At 41.3% G+C, this 21321-nt stretch overlaps 1 protein-coding gene across 1 annotated transcript in view; it reads left to right on the top strand.

Moving 5' to 3' along the window:
* LOC137973320 (sperm flagellar protein 2-like) overlaps positions 1–21321 on the top strand; it is a 60518-nt gene that overhangs the window by 34017 nt on the left and 5180 nt on the right. The window contains exons 35-57 of the mRNA XM_068820109.1: positions 525–701; positions 810–1016; positions 2156–2265; positions 3149–3276; positions 3605–3671; positions 4639–4710; positions 5408–5609; positions 6801–7035; positions 7363–7507; positions 11876–11923; positions 12257–12428; positions 12823–12924; positions 13013–13080; positions 13776–13846; positions 14444–14543; positions 15319–15426; positions 15968–16045; positions 17672–17722; positions 17876–18058; positions 18395–18487; positions 20044–20106; positions 20818–20976; positions 21255–21314. Of these exons, the coding sequence (XP_068676210.1) occupies positions 525–701; positions 810–1016; positions 2156–2265; positions 3149–3276; positions 3605–3671; positions 4639–4710; positions 5408–5609; positions 6801–7035; positions 7363–7507; positions 11876–11923; positions 12257–12428; positions 12823–12924; positions 13013–13080; positions 13776–13846; positions 14444–14543; positions 15319–15426; positions 15968–16045; positions 17672–17722; positions 17876–18058; positions 18395–18487; positions 20044–20106; positions 20818–20976; positions 21255–21314 (2699 nt within the window). The remainder of the gene's footprint in view (positions 1–524; positions 702–809; positions 1017–2155; positions 2266–3148; positions 3277–3604; positions 3672–4638; positions 4711–5407; positions 5610–6800; positions 7036–7362; positions 7508–11875; positions 11924–12256; positions 12429–12822; positions 12925–13012; positions 13081–13775; positions 13847–14443; positions 14544–15318; positions 15427–15967; positions 16046–17671; positions 17723–17875; positions 18059–18394; positions 18488–20043; positions 20107–20817; positions 20977–21254; positions 21315–21321) is intronic.

Below are 21321 nucleotides of genomic sequence, written 5' to 3'. Positions count from 1 at the left end.
CCTTAAGGGGCTATGTCACGTTATTTTAGGGTGTTTAGGGGACAGCTTTACCTTATCACGAGTTTAAAATTCGAAAATGGTAATGTGGAATTCCTTTGCTGATAAAATTATCGTTATATCACAAACAAGATGAAGATTAGTATCCAAATGCAATCCGTTTCAATCTTGTCCATTTGTGTCCATCCATGCTTCTTTTTCTCCCTGCTGTATTTCTTTTATGTTGTTGCAATGTTTCAGTCTACTTTTTGGGCATTTTTGGTGCAATTACGTCATTTTGCGTGATATATCTCCTTTAAGACCTTCGTTCTCGGAACATGTCGTGTTCGTTTTGGATCAACCATTCTAATTTGGCTGGGTTCGTTTTTTTCCGTGTCCACTTGGGAAAAAGTACATTGTAAATTGATTCAGATGATCGCCGTTTTCACCTGACTTCAAATATATGAACCAAGACCAAACCTAACTCCTTCCTCCTCGCCTGCTCAAAACCTGAAAATTATTTTTGTTGTCTTGCTTACTCTCCAAAGGCGAGACACCCACTGGAGCGCAAACCACACAAGGTGACGCCCCTCCCACTGAGGGCCTCGGAAGTGAGGGCGCAGTAGCTCCTCCTGAAAATGTTCCTGGACCATCAGATGCTCCCTCTGAGGCAGGGGCGAAATCTGAAGTTAAATCTGCGAAGAGTAAAGGTGATTCTAAACCAGGTGAGAAATAAATTTATTGGCAAGGAAAATGATTAGGTAATACGCGGCGTGACTAGCACTTTTACGTTTGTTGACTTTTGTTTTGTTTTTTTTTTTTTCATTTACGAGGTTCTCCAAAGTCCAGAAAGAGCAAGAAAGAGCGTTCACCCTCTCCACCCACCTCCAAGAAAGGAGCAAAAAGTCGCAGCCCCACCCCTCCGAGTTCCAAGAAAGGTTCTAGATCTGGTTCCAAGTCACCTTCGCCGTCAAGAAAAGGAGGTTCGAGGCCTGGGTCCAAAGGCTCAAGACCAGGATCGAAAAGAGCCAAGTCTCCAAGTATGTAGACTGAATGCTTTTCATTCGTTTTCGTTTAAGGAGGTCTAAATACAGAATACTATACAACATTGTTTAACTTCAGTTTTATGTATAAAATCACAAAATGGACAGCCGAGAGGGAAGATAACTGTTCAGTAGCTTTCATTTCATCGATGGTCCCACATGAAAGACTTCACCCACAGACGAAAAGCAAAACCACATCGGTCAGCATAATAAACAGCACTACAGGGACGCAATGCTCAGTAGCTTTCATAAATAAATGAATGGTGACATTTAAAATATTTCATTCGCATTCTCAAAAATTAGAACCACTTTGTACAGCTCAAGGAACATCACCACAAAACGTACTCACGGCTTCTCAGCCGCTGTTGCGTGAATGGTGCCATTTTGGATTTTATCCTCAGAGAGACAAGAGGGTTTTGTTAGCAAATTGTGAATTGAATTTTCTACAATCGGCGACCAAATTCCTTGGGACAGTCGAGGAAATACCAAAAAAATGTAACATCGTTTATGTAAATCGAGCGGGAAAACCGCATTTCCCTTTCCCCCTCCTGCAATTTTGTTGAAAGGAAACAGTTGTGCAGGAGGTTTTGGACGTACGGCGCACAAAATGCAACATTAGGGAGCTTAAGCAACGACAACGGCGACGGCAACGAGAACGTCATCTCAAAATGTAAATTCGCGTTGTTTTAATCGCTTCGTGACTATTTCAAGCTTTTTAATATGACAAGGGTTTGGTAGTTCTTCAAAAATCACACTGGTCAGAACGGCGCTTAATTTAGGGGAGAAAATGAAAATTTACCCTCAGGTGCTGACGTTGTTCATAAAACCTTAAATTTGGCTATTTCATGTTGTAGTTTTGCTGACGACGGCAAAGAAAAGGACAAAAATGAAAAACGCACGTGCAGGGCGTGAAAAGCTATTGTTTTTGTCCACTAAATATGCAAATTTGTGACGTTCTCGTTGCCGTCGCCGTTGTCGTTGCTTAAGTTCCCTATTGTTTGGGGCGGGGAGGGGAGAGTTCAATTGATTTATCTTCACGGCGCAAGCTGTCCCAATTGTAGACTTGTCTTTATATTTTTTGGTATCAAAGGATTTAAGGGCAAATGCGCAGAAGTTTAAATTTTGTCTTTTGCCAGAAAAAGGTGCAGCGGAACCTGAGGAAGAGAAGCCACCTGAACCACAGGGACCGCCCGAGCCGGAGCCTGGGTCTGAGGATTGGGAATATGTCGATCAGCCAATTGAAGTGGTGCGTTGATTGCTCCGTTTCAAGCAGGAGAAAATATGAGCCGTTTTACAACGTTCTATGGAAATAAGTTACACCTTGTCGCAATCTGCAGAGATCCTGAGAAGTAGCATTTTGAAGGGCAAAAATCTAGAACTGATTCTGGGAGAGTGTTTTCGAAAGCATTCATGAGGGGATCGTCTTTGACGTTCGCATTGTTTAAGTTTTTTTCCCTAGATATCAGGCCCGTTGCATGATGAGTGCTTTCGATGATTGAGGGTCTAAATCAGAGATTTAGTTACCTTTTTTAAGCTTCTTTCAGTTGCAATTTAATAATGAGAGCTACGTTTTATCAGAACTATCGAAAGAGAGCTGGAAGGCTGTTTTAGGTATGTTTTAGATATTTCAGTGAGAGATCAGGGTCTAATTTTACTGTTAGCGTCAAACGGCTTGTCATAAAAGGCAAATTAGTTATCTTGCTGCTTGGTCAATAGCTTCGGCTAAAAGTTAAGAAATATACAAAAAACAGCTATATTTTTTTGGGATTGGGTAAAGAGAAAACCTTTTTTCGACGTTTGCTTCAAGGTTGTCGCAGACTAGAAGCTTGTACTTGCCGGGGCAAGCAAGTTATCCCCGCGATTTTTTGCGGGTCTTTTACAGCTGCCCTATTGTTTCACTCGTTTCGTGACCTTAAATCTTCTTGTGTCAATTACAGTTTTGTGCTTATTTTCCTGTTCCTTAGAAATATGAAGGCCTTCTCATGGAAATTGCTTTTTCATTCGTGTTTTGAGTAAAAATGAGTTCTATCGTTAGAGTTTTTTGCCTGGACTTAGCGGTACCTTATTGAAACTCAAAGCGCAAACGTTTTACGGCTGTAGTTTGAGCTCTTGTGTTTTCTTGTTCACAGGAGTTTGCTAGTGTGTTAACAACGCAATGGGAGCATTCAGAGGAAATTTACATCGACTCTTGTAAAAAGGTTTTTGGAGAGATCCGACGCGAAAGAGAACTCATACACAGATATTTCTACGGCACAAGGTCAGAACATTCGCATCATATGAAGCCTGTTCGACTCGAATTTTGAAAGAAATTTCACAATTGATTTGCTTTAGGATCACTGTACCTTTTAATTGGCTCACCATTTTCGCGCCATTTTCTTAGCCAATAAGGAACGAGAGTGTAACCTACTGCGGTGCGCTTTCGCGTTACTTCCCGCGCTTGTCACCGAGTACACGTATTCTTCAGCTTTGTGATTGGTTCATTTTAGGCCTTTTTTTATTGGCGGTTTCTTGGATTTTCGATACTTGGTTGAAAACTGCGCCGTGAGAAGTTCACTAAATTTCAATATATTTTTTTCTCGAATTAGGAAAGATTTTGTGACGTTCTTGAAGAGACCGGACGAAAAACAAGAGTATGTTCTTCAATGGCAAAAGGTGAGTGTTTCTTTTTCAAAAGCCCCCTCTTTGTTCTAATATGGTTTACCGACTTGACAGCTGATCTTGGCATTTTAGGGATATTTTGATTGCTCGGCGTCTTTACTCCTTCATGGTGTTATTGCAGGCAGCTTGTACGGAAATATATCTGTACCCTGAAATTTATGTTATGCAATATTGTATTTTCAATAAGGGCAAATAAACTTTAATGTTGCTGTAGTTGTTGGCTGTATTAAAAGCTCAAGAAACGTAACAGGGTTGACACGATCATGAAAAGTCATGAAAAGTCATCCAATCTGAAAATGCACTTTCCAGGCCTGGAAAAGTCATAGAATTTGGGTTAGATGGCCAAGGTCATGGAAAAGTCCTGAAATTATATTTTCTCTCCCGGTCTACGCCTTTTTGCTGAATACAAATTCAAATTGTGTCGAAAAACGCCAGTTTCATACGCACGTCGCACGTATTTCTTCATGGAAAATGGAATAAGGTCATAGACAGAGGTCTTAGAAAAGTCATTAAATTTCATTCCTCATTTTCAGTCTGAACCCTGTGTAAGATTTAACTATGATCTTTTCCCCTTAAATTATCCTTGGGTTACTGCTTCTCTGAATTGTACTGAAAGAGATGTTGTATGTTAACCTCGGTCATTTTATCGATGCTGACTCGGGGATACTCGGCCAAAATCTGAGTGCTCCTCGGCTGGAGTCGAACCCACGACGTTCCGATTACTAGTTCGGATGCTCTACCACTGAACTATAGGGGATGATCGGAAAAATCCGATTGCTTCTTTGCAGGAGTCGAACCTATGACGACCTTACGATTACTATTTCGGATGCTCTACCACTGAGCTACAGAAGACTCGTAGAAGCTCGGTTATTAAACTATCATCCAAGTCACCTTCGATAAAATAGATGTCTCTTAGTTCTCTGAATTTACGAAAAGGTGTTGTCTCTTTCTTGTGTTTCAGTCTTATAACGAAGTCTCTGAGGACATGAGAGGCGACGATGAAACAAAGTCGGAATTACACCAGCAGCTTGATGTACGTACAACATATAGACCGTATTCATAAACGGCAGTCAAGAAATTATTCTTTTGTCTTTGTGCTAATCATCCTAACTAGCCTCACTTTGGAACAAATTTTTTTTTGAATTTTGCTCGTGTTTACGAGGCTAGTTAGGATGATTAGCATAAAGACAAAAGAATAATTACTTAAGATATACGGTCTATACGACGAGTAATATTCATCTTAAACAAAGTAGAAGGCTTTTTTTTTTAATTATATAATAGTTTCCAGACGGTCAGTTACTGAGGTGATTGGTCGGTAGGCCAGTCTATCAATCAAGCAGTCATTGACTCAGTCATTCACTCAGTCACATGACTCAGACCAGTCAGTTGGTTTGACCATTCAAACAATCACTTGGTCATTTCGTGGGTCAGACAGACAGTCAGTCCGTCATTCAGACAGATAAGACTTTCAGTCGGTCAGTCGGTAGTTTAGTCAATGAGCCAGTCAGGCAATCATGCAGTTAGTCAATCATTTATTCAGACTGATAGTCTCAGTCAGACAATCAATCAATCGCGTGTCAATCTCTTCATCAATCAGGTAATCAAACTCATGCCCTGTCTCGCCATTCGTCCGCCATTAAATCCGTAATAATTTGTTCACGATTCGTCATTTGAGAGATTTGGCATAGAAAACTCTACAATTTTTTTCTTACTTCGCTATTTTCCCTCAGGATCTTTGCGACCGTCTCTACGATATTTGCGACAATCGCAAAGAGCTCGCGGAGAGAGAGCGCCAGTCAGTAATGAACGAAGGATGGCTGGAGGATCGACTGGGTCTGTTGACTAACTTCTATATCACGCTCATGCAAGCAGAGGTGGACAGATATCAAGACACCGTCAGGCTGCTGAGAGATTACTATGTAGGCATGGAAGGTATTTGTTTGATCCCTGTCTTATTCTTTCTTGGTCTTATTCTGTCTTAGTCTTATTCTGTCTTGCCTAGTGTTCTTTGATCTGAGACTGAGAGAGTAGGATTCGTCACCAAAACAACAACCCTTATTCCTTGCAGCGGGAAGACATCGTTGACGTCACCTATTGTCATTAATGTGCCAACCAGAGCCTCATTGGCTGTCGAAACAAAGGATCTTTTGTTCCTGTGGTTGGCAAATTTGAATAACGCAATGTTTGTAAATAGATATCTTCCATATTTAGTTTAGCTTAAACCTTAGATAACTTATCGTTAGTATGTAGTCTACATCTAATATTAAAAAAATGATAATAACAATAATTAAAATCTAAATAAATAAAACGGGCGGCTTTTTCTTTTTATCCTGGTAAGGCACGCGCTGCTTTTTTTAAAATTTTGTATACAAGCCTAATCTTACATGTTACGTGAATGTGAGATGTAATACGCTAATGGGGTGTATAATAAGACTATTAAGGAATGATCCGTGTAAGGTGGATAGCAATTTCCTTTGTTATGCGGCAACGGGGCTTTTCCCACATAGGAATGTTATCATTTTTACACAGAGAATGCATAAACCTACAGGAAGGCAGTTAACGCAATAAAATTCATTTACAGCCCACTTTGAAAGGGTGTTTTTTTGTGTTAAAAGATTCAATCACAAGAGTTGAAAACAAAAGCCAAGAAACGTTTACAATTTTACATGTTCCCCACATACGATTTCTGTGGAATTCATTTAAACTGAGACCAGATGGAAGATGGTTGGAAAGTAAGGATGAATATAATACTGCTTTACGAAGTTTTGTTAACCGTTTGCTGTTTAAGCCAATCAGAAGTAAGTACAGACAATAGAAAAGTTATCACCTTTTTGCATACCAATTGAATTCCAACATGTTCGTTGCCGTTGTTGCTATCTTTCTTATCTGGACCGTTTCTTAAAGCGTACTGTAAAAGCGTACATTTCGGAGTAGCCATGATTTTCACCATCAAGGTAACTTTGTTCAATATTTCAAGGAGGATTTGTAACGTTTCCATTTCTCAGCACGGATGGATCCATAACGTGAGACTGCTTCACACGGCATCGCATTGGAAAAAAAACCTCATTTGCTCGATTCTTGCGATCTTCATCTTGTTAATTTTTGTTCTCCCCTTATTTTTAGGGAAAATCCCATGTGAAGCTATCAGCGAGTACGCGCGCTTACCACTGGTGGAACTGCCGCTGACTTTAAGACCGCAGTCAGCATCATCCAAATCTGGAGGCAGTGAGAGCGCAGCCAACTTAGCAACCCTTGAAAAGAGTGAAGTTATTAAAAGCCCAACAAGCAAAAAGGACAAGGACAAGGGAACCAAAACACCTGAACCTGTGGAGCCACAAGAGGACGAACAGAAATCACGGTAAGTAGGGGAGAACATTCTTGGAATAGTCTATTTTGCGTATGATTAGTTCCTCCTAAGTAGTTCCAGCCCCCTTTTTCTTGAGAGTGGGGGGAGGGGGGGTACGGCAAATTTGTCAGTTCATTTGGAATTACCATTTTTGTCCGTTTATCCAATCGAACGTTTATCCAATCGAAGAACTGATAATTCCAAGGAATTGCGAGAAAAGGAGGAGGACTGTACTTTGTGATTAACACTTCCCTGGTCTGAGCGGAAGTTACTGTTAAAACTTACTTAAAAGCTGTTTTTTTTTAAACGAGTTCTAGAGTTTGTTTTGTCTCTACCAAGAATCCCATTAGTGCCCCGTCGTCCCAAATCAGGAGAACCAGGTACAGGGAAAGGAAAAGATAAAAAAGCAGACAAGAAAAAGGGCCAGGCAGCTGATGCCGACAAACCAGATACCCCTGTGGCACCATCTGATCTAGATGAAAAGGTAAACATCCTTGTATAGCGTCAAGTGCAGAAATACCTCAAGTATATCGTTCTTCTCCTTACCTCTCCCTGCTTAAGAGCTCTGTATCCGTTCCTGAGATTATTTCATTTGGAAAAACCGTTTTGATATGTGTGCGTGTGTTTGGGGGGGGGGGGGGGGGGGGGGGCGGGTGAAGGGGAACTGGGTGGGGGTCGTCTTCTCTACGTAAAGCCGGGTTGAAACGGTCGGCAGTGCATGGGAAACGAACGTTGTCGTTCTTGGAATTGGGTGCGGTCTCCAGCTTCTGGGGGTTGGTGATGTCTCTTTGAGTCTCTGGCGGCTACCGCGTTTCCACGGAGGTCACTTGAAGACGTGTTATAATAATAATAATAATAATAATTTTATTGCTTCTATAGCGCATGATACATGAGAAGATGCTCTCGTGCGCTTTACAATGACAAAAACTAGAATTCTACTATTTACAATCAAATCAGTTACATGAAAAATGGAAAAATCTAAAGCTAATTAATATTCCAACTATAAAATTGCGTAATATCAACTATAAATTCATACTTGATCAGATATTCTGTAAATTATAAGCTTTCCGAAATAAATGAGTCTTAAGGGCTTTCTTGAATGTTTGTACGTTTTGAGAATGGCGGACTGCACGTGGTAATTTGTTCCATAAAGCTGGTGCAGCCGCTACAAAGCTACGATCACCTAATGTCTTTAGAGTTTTTACTCGAGGAGGCTGAAGAAGAAGCTCATTAGTAGATCTAAGATTATATGTACACTGAGTCCTAAGGGTGATCAATTCAATTAAATACGCTGGTGCAAGACCGTGGATTGCCTTAAAAGTAATGAGCAGTATCTTAAACTGAATGCGAAATTTAATGGGTAACCAATGTAACATTTTAAGGGAGGGGGAAATGTGATCGAAACGCCCTACGTTACAAATACGTCTTGCTGCTGAATTTTGTACCCGTTGGAGTTTGTAAAGTTCGGTGGCTGGTAGACCGTATAGTATACTGTTACAATAGTCCAAGCGACTCGTGACAAGGGCATTGACCAGGATCTGCGTGGTTTCACGACTGAGGAATTTCCTAATTTTTCTTATGTTATACAAGTGAAAGAAGGCAGATTTGCATAGGCGATTGATGTGGCTGTTTAGTTTGAGCTGATTATCGAGCCAGCATCCGAGGTTCTTGACTTCAGAAGACGAGGAGACTTCCACCGTTCCCACATTGATCGAATCAATGTTGACTTTCGCCAGTTGCTGCCTAGTCCCAATAACCAAAAATTCCGTTTTGTCATCATTTATCTTCAAACGATCAGCCAGCATCCACTTCCTTATGTCGTTGATACACGCTTCCATGGCTACCACTGCGTTGGCGGCATGTTCGGGATCGGGTTTAAACGCAACATAGAGCTGAGTATCATCGGCGTACGCATGGACTTGGGGGAGGTGTCGCTCAATGATGGTAAAGAGCTTGCTGGCGTAAAGAACAAAGAGAAGAGGACCTAGGCAGGAACCTTGAGGGACACCACATTTCACCTCGAACTTTTTAGATGTATGACCATTGATCGACACTGACTGGGAGCGCTGGTATAAATACGACTTGAACCACGAGAGCACGTTACCAGAGATACCAAAATCTGACTTAAGACGGTTTAACAATATCGCATGGTCTACAGTGTCAAAGGCAGCACTTAAATCTAGTAAAACTAGAAGGGTTAGGTGCTGCCTATTCATATTCATAAGAATGTCGTTCTTGATGCGGAGAAGTGCAGTCTCGGTACTATGGCACTCACGATACGATGACTGGGCTTTCGGGTAGAGGTCATGAATGGTCAAATGATTGTGAGTTTGACTAAATACAGCACACTCAGTCAGTTTCGAGACAAATGTGAGATTACTTATGGGACGAAGATTAGGAAAGATGACTTCAGCTTTTGGTTTCTTCAGCTTTGGGTGGACATCAGCGTGTTTCCATCTATCTGCAAAACACCCAGATTGAAGTGACAGGTTTATCATCTTAGTAAGTACAGGAAGCAAAACATCAAGACACTCAACAACAAGGGTGGCTGGCATAGGATCCAGTGAACAGGTCTTCTTGGTTGCTTTTGTTATAAGACTACTGACTTCTTTATCAGTGAGAGTTCTAAAGTCCTGGAAGAGGCTGTGGATCTCAGGGTTTCGGGGAAACATCTCGTCCGCTGAATGGATGTTACCGGCTGCGGTATCTAGTCCAGTTCGTATTACATCGACTTTTTTGATAAAGAAGTTACCAATATCGTAAGCAAGCGTCGCATTACTATCTGAGTAGCCTTGAAAATGTAACTCACTTTCATGATTGAAGAGTGTTTTTGCAGAACGAAATAGCTTGCGTGTATCATGGCTATTCTCCGCTATAAAGTCGGTATAGAACTCTTGTCTGGCTTTCTTCATCTCAAAGGTTGCACGATTTTTTTTTGCTTTGTAGTCGAGGAAGTCCAGACAAAGTTTCGTTTTCCTCCATTTCCGTTCAGCTCGGCGGCGCATCCTTTTAGCTGTCTTGATCTCATTATTAAACCAGGGGACGATCGGTCTTTTTGTCACAGTCTTATTAATGAGAGGTGCATGACGATCCAGAGCTGATGACAGAGCTTCGTCATAGTGGGTGACAAGATCATTTAGCTCAAGAGAGTCGATGGCGTTGCTGCATAAGTCTGACTTTGACAGGTCATCTCGCAGAGAACTGATATCAATCGACTTCAGTTTCCTGAAGGATATCCGCTTCGACTTCAGCAAAGGCTTTTCAACTTGGATATTACAGTGGACGGGTAGATGGTCAGAGAATAAGTAATCAGTCCACGGAGAAGAAACAAGCAACTGGTCAGAGTTTCTTGTTATAATGAGATCTAAAGTGTGACCACTTATATGTGTGGGAACCGAAACATGCTGGTCTAACCCAACACTGTCCAAGAGTTCAAGAAACCGACATGCGTCAAGGTCGTCAGACACATCAACATGGATGTTAAAATCACCACAAATCAGGAGTTGATCGGTGCAGAGTACAGCATGCTCTAGATAATCCGAGAATTCAGTCAGGAACACACCTGTAGTGATTGGATGGGCATCAGAGTATGGTGGTCTGTAGATGATAATCAAACGAAAACGGTGGCTTCTTGATGTTATGTTCCACTCAGAGTATTCAAATGATTGGAATTCCCCAGCTGCGTTTTGTGAAACGCTAATATCCTCCCTGAACATTATCCCAGTGCCACCACCCAATCGTCCTGTTCTTGAGTAATCAAGAAGATTGTATCCTGCAGGGGTGCACAGAACTCTAGCAGCAGATTCGTTTTCGTGGAACCACGTTTCTGTTATTGATGCGATATCTGGTTTATAATCACAGATAAAATCAATGAAATCGCCAGCCTTGTTATTGAGCGATCGTGCGTTTATTGTACAGAAACGCAGGGTATTTCTATCTTCAAATGGTTGTCGATTTACAGGTCTGAGGTTGTTGATATTCCGACAGCGCGGAGAACGTATCGGCAAGTCGTTGATGCGATACGAAATCACAGGGATCCCGCGAGACAGATTGTTTGATTGTTTGGTATTTCTATCTTCAAATGGTTGTCGATTTACAGGTCTGAGGTTGTTGATATTCCGACAGCGTGGAGAACGTATCGGCAAGTCGTTGATGCGATACGAAATCATAGGGATCCCGCGAGACAGATTGTTTACGTCGATCAAGTTAGATGGATTACGTCTTGATTGCAGTACCCGCCTGTCTATAGAAGCGTGTCGCCTTTGGGTACAATGACCATTGTTCACAGGCCCGGGATTTAGTTTAAACACTAGATCACCTTCAAGCGTGCAATGGAATGTGGCGCTGGAGTTGGAATAATAAGCACATGGGCATTTAGTTCTCTTGATCTTACCATGTAAGAATACTGTGCATACCAGTGCTGGACGCCGAAAATAATAGATGGAATGCACTCCATTGATATTCAGAAAAGCGACGGTAAGTCCATGACTCAAAGACCACACCGGCCGAGCATCTTGAACATGATTTTCTTGCGAAGTAGAAGAGCTTCGACCAGAAAAAGCACTCCACACTGTAGTATGTGCATTTAGACCTTTGTTGAGATGAAATATATTTCCATGTGGGCCTTTTAATGCGAGACGTCTCCCTCTACAATCTCTAACTTACCTAGTCACTCGCAATTTAATTATGTACATAAACATTATAATTACGAACATGTAACAATTATATTCTCCAATTTCACTTGATTCTGTTACTCAGTGAAAGGCGTATTCCTAAAGGGATAAGATCTTTCCAACATTGTTTATCAATCTGGGTTTAAATCTTTATCATTTTTTTTCTTTTCATCATATAGCTCGTCTTCGATGCATTCATGGTTGGTCTCACCATCATTGAAACAATGGTAAGTCACACTACAGGCCGAAGTGGCCTTTACTCGGAAGTCCAAGTTACCAAATACTGAAAGTGACGTTTCTGGGGAATAGAGAGTACCGAAGAACGACCGGCGGTTTTAGGTACCGGCCTTTGGTACAAAGTTCCTGTAAAAAAGCTGTTATAAGGACGAAAAAGCGTTTAAACGCGTTTAGAAATGCAAGCCCAACCGATCACAACACTACTTTGTGGTCTCTCCTCGTGCATCTCTTTCGTCTTGTAGTCCGATTAACTTGACAATGCGAAATATAACTGCATCGTTCGCACTCTTTAATGAGTTGTTGTCTGTTCTCCACGTTACTAGGCGTTGATAGATCAGACCGAGCAAGAGGCCGAAGCTATCAGACAGGCAGAGCTTGAAAAAGAAAAAGAAAGAGAAGCTTTGCAGAAGAAAGCTAAAGAGAAGAAAGATAAGAAAGGGCGAAAAAGTCCAGGAAAGGGCGGATCACCCTCTAAAACCGAGACACCGCCACCACGTACGTATTTACTCCACTACACAGTTGCCCACTTTGGCTTTGGATCCATCGACATATCGAGCGGGAGCGCCTCAATAGCGTTCATTGAGTCGTCAACGCTCGGGATTTCATTCAGAATAGAACCTAATGACTAAGAGTGAAGTGGGTATCTTCCACACTGGGTCTGTACACCAAGGTAGTATAGTAGAGCTTTTTTCTCGAAATTTTCTCCAGGATAGTTCCAGGTTGAAAAGCAATCCATCTTGTCTGCGCCGCGTTTGGAATTTCTTTGCAAACTCCCTCATTTATGAAGAATAAGGAAATTAGTACAAGGCCTATAGAGGGCCCCATCCTATGTTTTCGAATGCCTTGTTCTTTGTTTTCAAAGTTTTCAACTCGCATGATTTTTTTAAAGCTCCTCAAGAAGAGCAAGAAGGCCAGTCAGAGGAAGAACAACTGAAGCAGAAAACAAAAGAGAGAGCTAGAAAAGAATTCCTTGGAGCTGTGGAGTCGGAAGGTAAGGAAATTTCTAGTGTTGTGGATTTGGAGCTTACATATTCTTTGGTTTGTTGTCGATAACATTTTACTCTTCTTTGTAATTCCAGATAACGGATTGAAAACTCGCCTTGAAATGATCAAGAATCACGCTATTTCTGTGCTTCAGGAACTCAAGGTAATCCGGTCGGCGATTAGTATATCAAGGAAAGCCGTCGGTGGCATTTCTGTACTGGCAGGTGTTACCTGAACTTAGATCAATCTCTTTGCTTCTACGAGTCTTCTGTATCTTTGTCGCAGAGCGCGCCTAGACTAGTAACCGGATATTTCTATCCCAGTGTTCAGCTGTTCGGGAGCAGTCGGGTTTTTTTCCGAGTATGCGCCGAGTAGGGCACGGAGTTATCGGTGTTGTGGTCTAAAACAGCGGTTTCATTAATGGAGAGCTTTAGCAAAGACAACGGCGACGGCAACGAGAACGTCCCAAATTTGCATATTTAGTGAGCAAAAACAATGGCTTTGCACGCCCTGCACGTGCGTTTTTCACTTTTGTTCATTTCTTTGCCGTCGTCAGCTTAACAAATAGATTCCATGTTGCCGTGCGTCTGTTCAGTAATAGATCATAGATGACGTCAAAATGTGGTAAGAACAAAAAAGTCGCACACGAGGCGATAGCCGAGTGTGTTACTGACGTTCTTAACACATTTTGGCGTCTTCTGTGGTCTATTACTGAACAGACGCTCGGCAACATGGAATCTATTTATATATATACCATTGTAATATGATCGGTGTGACGTTCTCTATAAAGATCCGATACAAAATGTTGACCTAATATTGCTGGATCCAACATGTTGCGCTCGTCTTTCCTTTTTTCAGGGCAAAGCCGAGTCAACCTATAAAGACATGGATGATTGGTTAGGAGAGAGATTCCTGCAAGAAGTTGAAAGGTATTGGCCATTTCAATGTTTCAGTTTATATTCTGAAGTGGCTTTAAGAACAGTCTTAAAACCGGATGAGTTCGCCCGCTCCACACATCAAGATGAAATCTTCTTTCGTTTTACATGATGTCACAGCTGCCACGATGGCGTCTTAAACCACTGGAAATCCTCACGGCATTGACTGTAGTTGATTATAATTGTAAAAAAATAACTTCATTTAAGGCCTAAGGTATTGTAGCCGAATTGTCTAGTATGAATAGGACTGAAGCACGCAAGCGCATTCAACCCCAAAGCCCAATGAAGATTACCTTCCCTCATTTCTTTCTTCATTCTGTGTGTGTAAATTTGCTAGTGCTTGCTTTTCCACAATTCTTTGATTGCACTTGACGTCACGGTCGCCATGTTTGTGGAAAGACCAATAGCGAAAACGCCTTTGGAACTTGAGCTACATTTTTCTATTGTTGGCCGTCTTATCATGTGAGTGCAATCAAAGAATTTCTGTACTAGCGTATTGTTTTTGCTAATTTACCGCGCTGTAAGGGAAGTTATTAGCGGAAACACCATTCTCGTATTGATTTTTTCAACATCTTTTCCATTTACCTTTAGTATCAAAGGAATGGCAGAGCACATACGCTTTGTGATTGAGAAAGAAGAGAAACTACAGGAAGAAATTCTTCTGAAGGACAAAGACTTTGTTGTTGATTTGGTAAGAAGCGAGCTTTTCCATCCAATATTTACTAAACAGATCTCGTCAACTCAGAATTTACTGCCGTTTTAGTAAAAAAAATGAAACTTTTTTTCCCCCGAGGTTAATTCATTTAACGGGGTTAAAATTTTACCATTTCCACTTTATTCACTGCAATTGCCAAAGAATGCCACATTGCCAATTTTAGTCCTTGCAGTATGACAGGACAAAAATGCTTGGTTTGCATCCACGTGATGAGACGGCCTTGTTGGTTTACAAAACGATAGAAAATGGCCCGACAAGTTTTGCATAATAATAGAGTCAAATTCCCAAAAGGCGTTTCCTGCATTGTTCTGTACACCAACATGGTCACCGTGACGTCCATGATATGCAAACTGAACCCGGTTGAATGGCCTGGCTTCCTCGACCGACGGATATCCTCTAGCTTAATGGTATAGCATCCGAACTTCCGAGTGTCCCCGATTCCCCGCCGAACTTATAATCGGAATGTCATAGTTTCAACTCCTGCAATGTGTTTTTTTTGGAATGTCCCCGATTCGTCATAAAGAAAATATGTTTTTAACTTATTTCAAATTATGACCGAAGCGAATTTTTCCTGGTGTGGTGTCAACTGTGTGGGTGGTGGAAATTCTTTTGACGAGTCTGTTCATAAATCTACTCTCATACAATCAAAAGATAATTGCTTATCAGTATGACTGGTCTTCTTTGTAACATGTTACCCATTTTGAATACTGAAAGAATTGATGGATTAACTTCACCTATCTTCTTTTCTTAGGATACGAAAACATTCAAGACTCCTACACCACCACCTCCTCCAAGCCCAATCGAGGTTCCCCAGAGTGATACATTCACTGTGTCCCAATTGATGCACCTCTATCAACAGGTTTGCATTAAGCTCCTAAATAAACCACGCACGTAATTTACTGCAAGCCCAAATTTGATATCCCACACAGTGTCCTCGGAAGTCTAACACCGCGTTCACACTAGGCCGAATCATGTTTAAATTGATAACGTTTGAAACATGTTTGACTAAAGCAAGCGTTCATACCTGATGACTGAACCCACGAAACTAGATCGAAACATACTTACAATAACCAACATCGAAACCACCTCGCGAGGTAGTTTCGATCGTGGTTTTTGTAAACAACTTCAAGATGGCGGCCAGTGGCGTTTCTTTAACCTTTACATGGGTACCTATTCAACAATCAGTTAAATCCTCGTTTTCAACAGTCTTGCTAGAGGACCTCTTTACCGATATGGCTGCCATCTTGGACCTCTTCCTCTTTTGAAGAATTAGGACAGTGTTGATGCCACGGCAAAAGCCCGCGGAAGATAATTGAGGAAATCCTTGCTAACGTGTAAAAATACCAGAGTTTCCAGTAATTATCAAGTTTCTCATTCCAGTTGTATATTTTTATTCGCAGTTGGTGGAGAGAGCGCCGACAGGTGTGATATCAAACCGCGCGTTTTGTGATACCATTTTGGAAATGACTACACTCACGGTACTGTTCGTGCTTATTTGATCCTCTTTTAAATTGGTTTGGAATCCCAGGGGGTCGACATGAATGCAGTGAGAAGCTAAACACGTGCGCGTCGGGATAAATGGCGATATTTCTCGTGACGTCACCCATTGTCATTAATAGGCTCATTTAGCAACAGAACGGGAGCGTCAGTGGCGACGGCGCGCGCAGAAAAAACAACCAATGAGAATTCAGAATAGAGTAGAGTCCATTATTTTCTTCTTTATTCTGAATTCTCATTGGTATTTTTGCTGCGCGCGACGTCGCCACTGATGTTCCCATTCTATTGCTAAATAAGCGTAATATGCCAGCCAGAACGTAATAGAGGCCTGAACCAGTCAAACTTGACTTGCCTTTGTTTTAATGTCCTAGTGGGGGAATAATAACGAGTTTGCCTTCCAGCATGGCGGATTTTGTAACATGTGATCGTTTGTTGCAAAAGGCCTATTGGCTGTTGAAACAATGACTTCTCTTGTTCCGCGGTTGACAAATTTGAATATCAAAGAAATGTGACGTTAACGTTTGTAAACAAGAAATATCGCTATACAAGCCTAAAAAAATATTTGCAATACAAAAACAAGTATCCTCTTTCCGTTTTAAGTTCGGAAGTTAACTTGGGGTTGGATAAAAGTAGACTCAGACTTGACGCTTTTGCGCTGTTCTTGCGCTGTTCTCACTTATCGATCAAAGTAAATAAATCAATAAATAGCATGGGGAGTCAGACTCAAATCGGATCTCATGTTCATTCTCTGACAGTCTTTGTAGTCATCGGGTATCACAAGTTTATTTTGAAGCGGTATCCTTGTTTCCTTAGCCAATAGGACAATAGTGCTCTTGTCAGATGTCAGGGTGTTCCTTGAGCCAAAAAAAACCAACTCAACTCTTCTTTATCTACATAAATATATTAGCGGAGCTCCACGCGTAACACCGAGAGACTTTGGTTTTGGTTATGACCTCATCGTACGGCCGTCTGTCTTTCAACTTTCATGTAAGGCAATACGCGTGTCGCACTGCTGAAACCAGCAGGTTTTTTTTTGGCGGGAAAATGCAAGGGCTGGAGCCCGCGTTTTTTTTTTTTGGCGGGGAAGTTAGTAAAAACAAGCAAAAATGTTGAAAACAACCAAAATGCTAGCTAAACAGTGGTTTTTTTTGTACAATGACAAAAGAAGAGAACGAGATACAGAGAAAGAAAAAAACCAGGAACCAGACAAGTAAGCGATGCCCAACGTGCAAGAGAGCGGCTGAGAGCTGCGAAATTTTAGTGACAAACAACGAGAGACAGAGCATGAAAGAACCTGAATAAGGAGACGAAATTATATTGACAAGCACCGGAAGAAAAAGAAAGCACGAGCACGAGAAAACAGGATGAATAATGAAAAACGGAGACAACAGCGAGAAAGAACTCGGGAAATACTAATTTATAGTAATGAGCAGGCTGTACCGGGCTTACGGTAATCAGACTAGTTATAAAAATATCTGGAAACAAAAATAATAATTGAGGAGCTCCGCCTTTAGGGTTGCCTAAATTTATATATTTAGGTAGACAGTCTCGATTTCTTGCTTCGCTTTTCGTAGTGATAGCAATATTCATTATTTTGTTTTCCTTAGTTTGGTATGGAGTTTCTTCCAGACTCCTGGATGAACATAACTCAGTCACAGGTAGGGCAAAGTTAGTTATTTGATTGATTTACTTATTAATTGATTATTAATTGAGAGACGAAATTACACACGGAATGACTGAATGCTGGATTTAATGAATTATTGAGTGATTCACTTTTAAGCAATATTTGAAAGGGTATTTTCCATCGACAGCTTCAGGATGTGTGCTCATTGCTTGCCTTGGAAACAGAGTTTATCGACTGGCGGAGATTTCTACTAGCAGCCGCGCAGCCCTGGCCCCCAGCATCGAAGATAGATCTTTTGATGACACTGGAGCGGTGCAGGGAACTGGACACGACGATGGCTGGGAGCATAACACAAAACGAGTTTGATGAGGTGCGTTGTTTCAGACACAATTATATTGCTAAGTATGTTTTCTCTAGTAGCGACTTAGTTTAGGATCCTGGAGACACTGTCTTCCTGGCATGTATAATGTTCACTTCCGGTTTTGGTCCGTGCCTCATAAACGCCTCATGCTTAAACTCCCAGATGTGTCACGCGGACACCCTCGTTTTCCCATTTAGAGTAGTTTTCCACCTCAACAACAGGCACATTATAGCAAAACATGAAAATAAAATTCGCTCGCGACCAAACATATTTCCCCCTTGAAAAGGGGTCTGGTCAATTATATTTGACTGTGATTTTAACTTTTCACAAACGTTGTGTACGCAGATCGACTTGTGGTTTTATGGACACGAAGAACTAGAACATCCCAGCGATCCCGATGTGCCACCTGTTTTTGATAGACAAGGCAAACTGAAAGATGTGAGTTAGTCCAACACATGGTACACTAACATAGCTTGAAAAGATGGGAGTGTTTGGTTGACAGAGTGTCCAGCACTCGGCGAAGTTCTCTTTACTTACGGCTTACGTTTTTGCCTACGTAGCCTCCTACAATGGTGTCCTTTTGTAAAACCTGAACATCTGGTTTTATCAAACGAGTTTATAAGGGCAAATAAACCATCGTAATAAAAAAGGAAAAGAAGGGAACTTTATTTAAGGTTCTAGTGTTCTAGCGCTGGAGCACTAATTGGGGACACTGCAAAGTTAAATCAACAATTAACGCAAATCAAGTCAAATGTTGGTTTTTGGGGAGAGGGGAAACCGGAGTACCCGGAGAAATCTCTCGGTGCAGAGAAGAGAACCAACAAACTTAACCCACATTTGACGCTGAGTCTGGGAATCGAACCCAGGCCAAATTGGTGGGAGGCGAGTGCTCTCACCATGCACTGCGCCATCCTTGCACCCCGCAACGGATTTGTGAGCTGACTTTTCCAGCGTTAGCCCTTTATTAGATCAAATTGATCAAAGTAGATTTCCGTATTTTACTCCCTACCGATGCAGCACCATAGGTTCTATCGAAACTAACCGACTTCATTCGTATTTTTGTGAAGGCGGCCACAGTCGCTGGTGAGAATAGGTTACACTACCGGCAACTCCGCACACTCCTCTTTGCGAATCAGTAGTGCATGAAATCCTTAACATTCCTCGTGCTTCATGAACAGAGTTGCCAAAGGGTTATCAAATGTACAAAACGCGGAAATCTCATAAAGTATTTCTGGGTGTGTTGATTCTGTAGCGATCAGTCACAGTATTAAGCTCGGAGACGATTTGAAAATCTGAAATCACTATCTAATAGGCCACTTGCACTAAGAGGTCATGTGACATCGTTTTTATGAAAATGAAAGTTACATGATTTTGCCTTCGAAACACTATTAGTCGGTCATCTCTTAAACAAAATAATAGTGATTTGGTTTTTCAAACCCGCACCATTTGCTTAAAATGAGAAAGTCCGTAGCTGGTCACGTGACCAAAACTTGATTTTTTTAAATTATGAATTACCGCTTTCTGACACAAATTTTGTACTTGAACTTTAAGGAAAATGTTGAAAAGATGATGTGGTAACGTTTATGGCACATCTGAACTCAACTATCAAACATTTAACAAGATATAAGCAAAAAGTAGTTTTGGCCGCCATGTTGGAGGGCAAGAGTATGCCCTCCAACATGGCGGCCAAGACAAATCATGCTACTTTGTTGAAAAATCAAAGTACCATAAAATATCTCCCGTAAATGCGTTTCCGCTCAAATTTAGCGTGTAAGATAATTTTTATGTGTTCTGTCAATTTTTGGCAACAGCAAAATTACAGCTTACTGTTTAAGGGAAGCATTGATCACGTGACCTCCTAGTGCAAGTGGCCTATTACCGTTATTGTTTGCGGGTTAGTTGCTTGGGTCTGATTGGTGTTTTCCTTGACACATTTTCGGGTGTTTAGGCTTTGAACAGTTGAGAGCTCTTTTCTTTTTCTTTTTTTTCCCCAGGCATTTTTCCACATCTTTGCCCATCATAATGACGGTGGGGCGACGTTGGATTATGTTGATATGGTAAGTGCGTGCGTGCGTGCGTGCTTGTGAGACTTTACGAGCGCCAAATTAAACGACATGTAGAATTAAGGAAGTAGGATCTGACTAATCAGCAAACAACGAAATTGTGTTGAATAGCTCATTTTGAAAATATTTGAGTTCTGACTGATTTCCAGTTAGTTTCATTCTCTTAAAAAGTGATCAAGATCTCTATCCCTGCGACGCTTTCGAACTGAACTCATGCTTTCCTTAATTATTCTTGCACAGTTTGAATCCTTGGCTTGCACCTGACGTCATTGGCGGCCATGTTTGGGTGGAAGATCTTAGAGAGCAGTGACCAGAACCAGGTTGCTTACCAGCGGTTTTTGTTAAAACAATGGTTTGCTGGGGGTGCTCAGTCTCGCGGGCTCAGAAAACCTGGTTGTGGTCATTGTTATTTAAGGTTTTTCTGTTTGGGTACTGGACAATAGCGAAAAAGTATTTTGGGAATTTGGCTCTATTATTGGGCAAAACGCGAGCGACATTTTGCTTTGTTTTGTACACCAACATGGCTGTCTAATCATGTGAGTGCAAACCAAGAATGGGAGATTCGAGATACGAACTAAAAGTAAGGGAAAGTGACGATAAGATTTACAGAGGAAGGAAGTTGATAAATGGAATAACTAAACCGATGAATATTGATTTAAATCACTGTTACAATAAGTGAGTTAATGGAACGTTTTTGTCTCAAAGCTGCTGTACTTCGCTGTCGATCCAGACCCCTTGGAGGGTTTTCTCCGCGCGCTGAGTGTTGCTGCTGACCAGCCCATGCCAGCCAGTAAATCTCTGCATCGCCTGCCTCAGCCAATGACAGAAGAGTACGTTGGTGACTTAACAGTTCCACAAATTCAGGTATAAGTTGACCTACTTTTTGTATTTCTAAAGATCTACTTATTTTGATTTCAACTGAAGAAAACCGTTGATTGAGATTTGAGCTTTTTGGAGTCCGCATGGGTGTGCCAGAACCCGATTCTAAGACATGTCCCCGCATTTAGGAACTTTACCTTAAAAAGATACTTTAGCTTTTGAAGGGGTAGGAGTTTTTTTAAGAATGATATCGCATTCAAAGATGTTTTCAAACAAAGAAATTGACAGATATTTGACAAAAGTACGTTTCTTTTTTCTCCAAGGAACCTGAATCACCTCCGCCGGAGATGAACTCCCCAGTGACGCTAGAGAACCTAATAAAGGTAACTC

This window comes from Montipora foliosa, chromosome 10 (assembly GCF_036669935.1).
Source record: "Montipora foliosa isolate CH-2021 chromosome 10, ASM3666993v2, whole genome shotgun sequence".
Taxonomy (NCBI): Eukaryota; Metazoa; Cnidaria; class Anthozoa; order Scleractinia; family Acroporidae; genus Montipora; species Montipora foliosa.
This window is presented reverse-complemented; position numbering and strand designations above follow the sequence as displayed.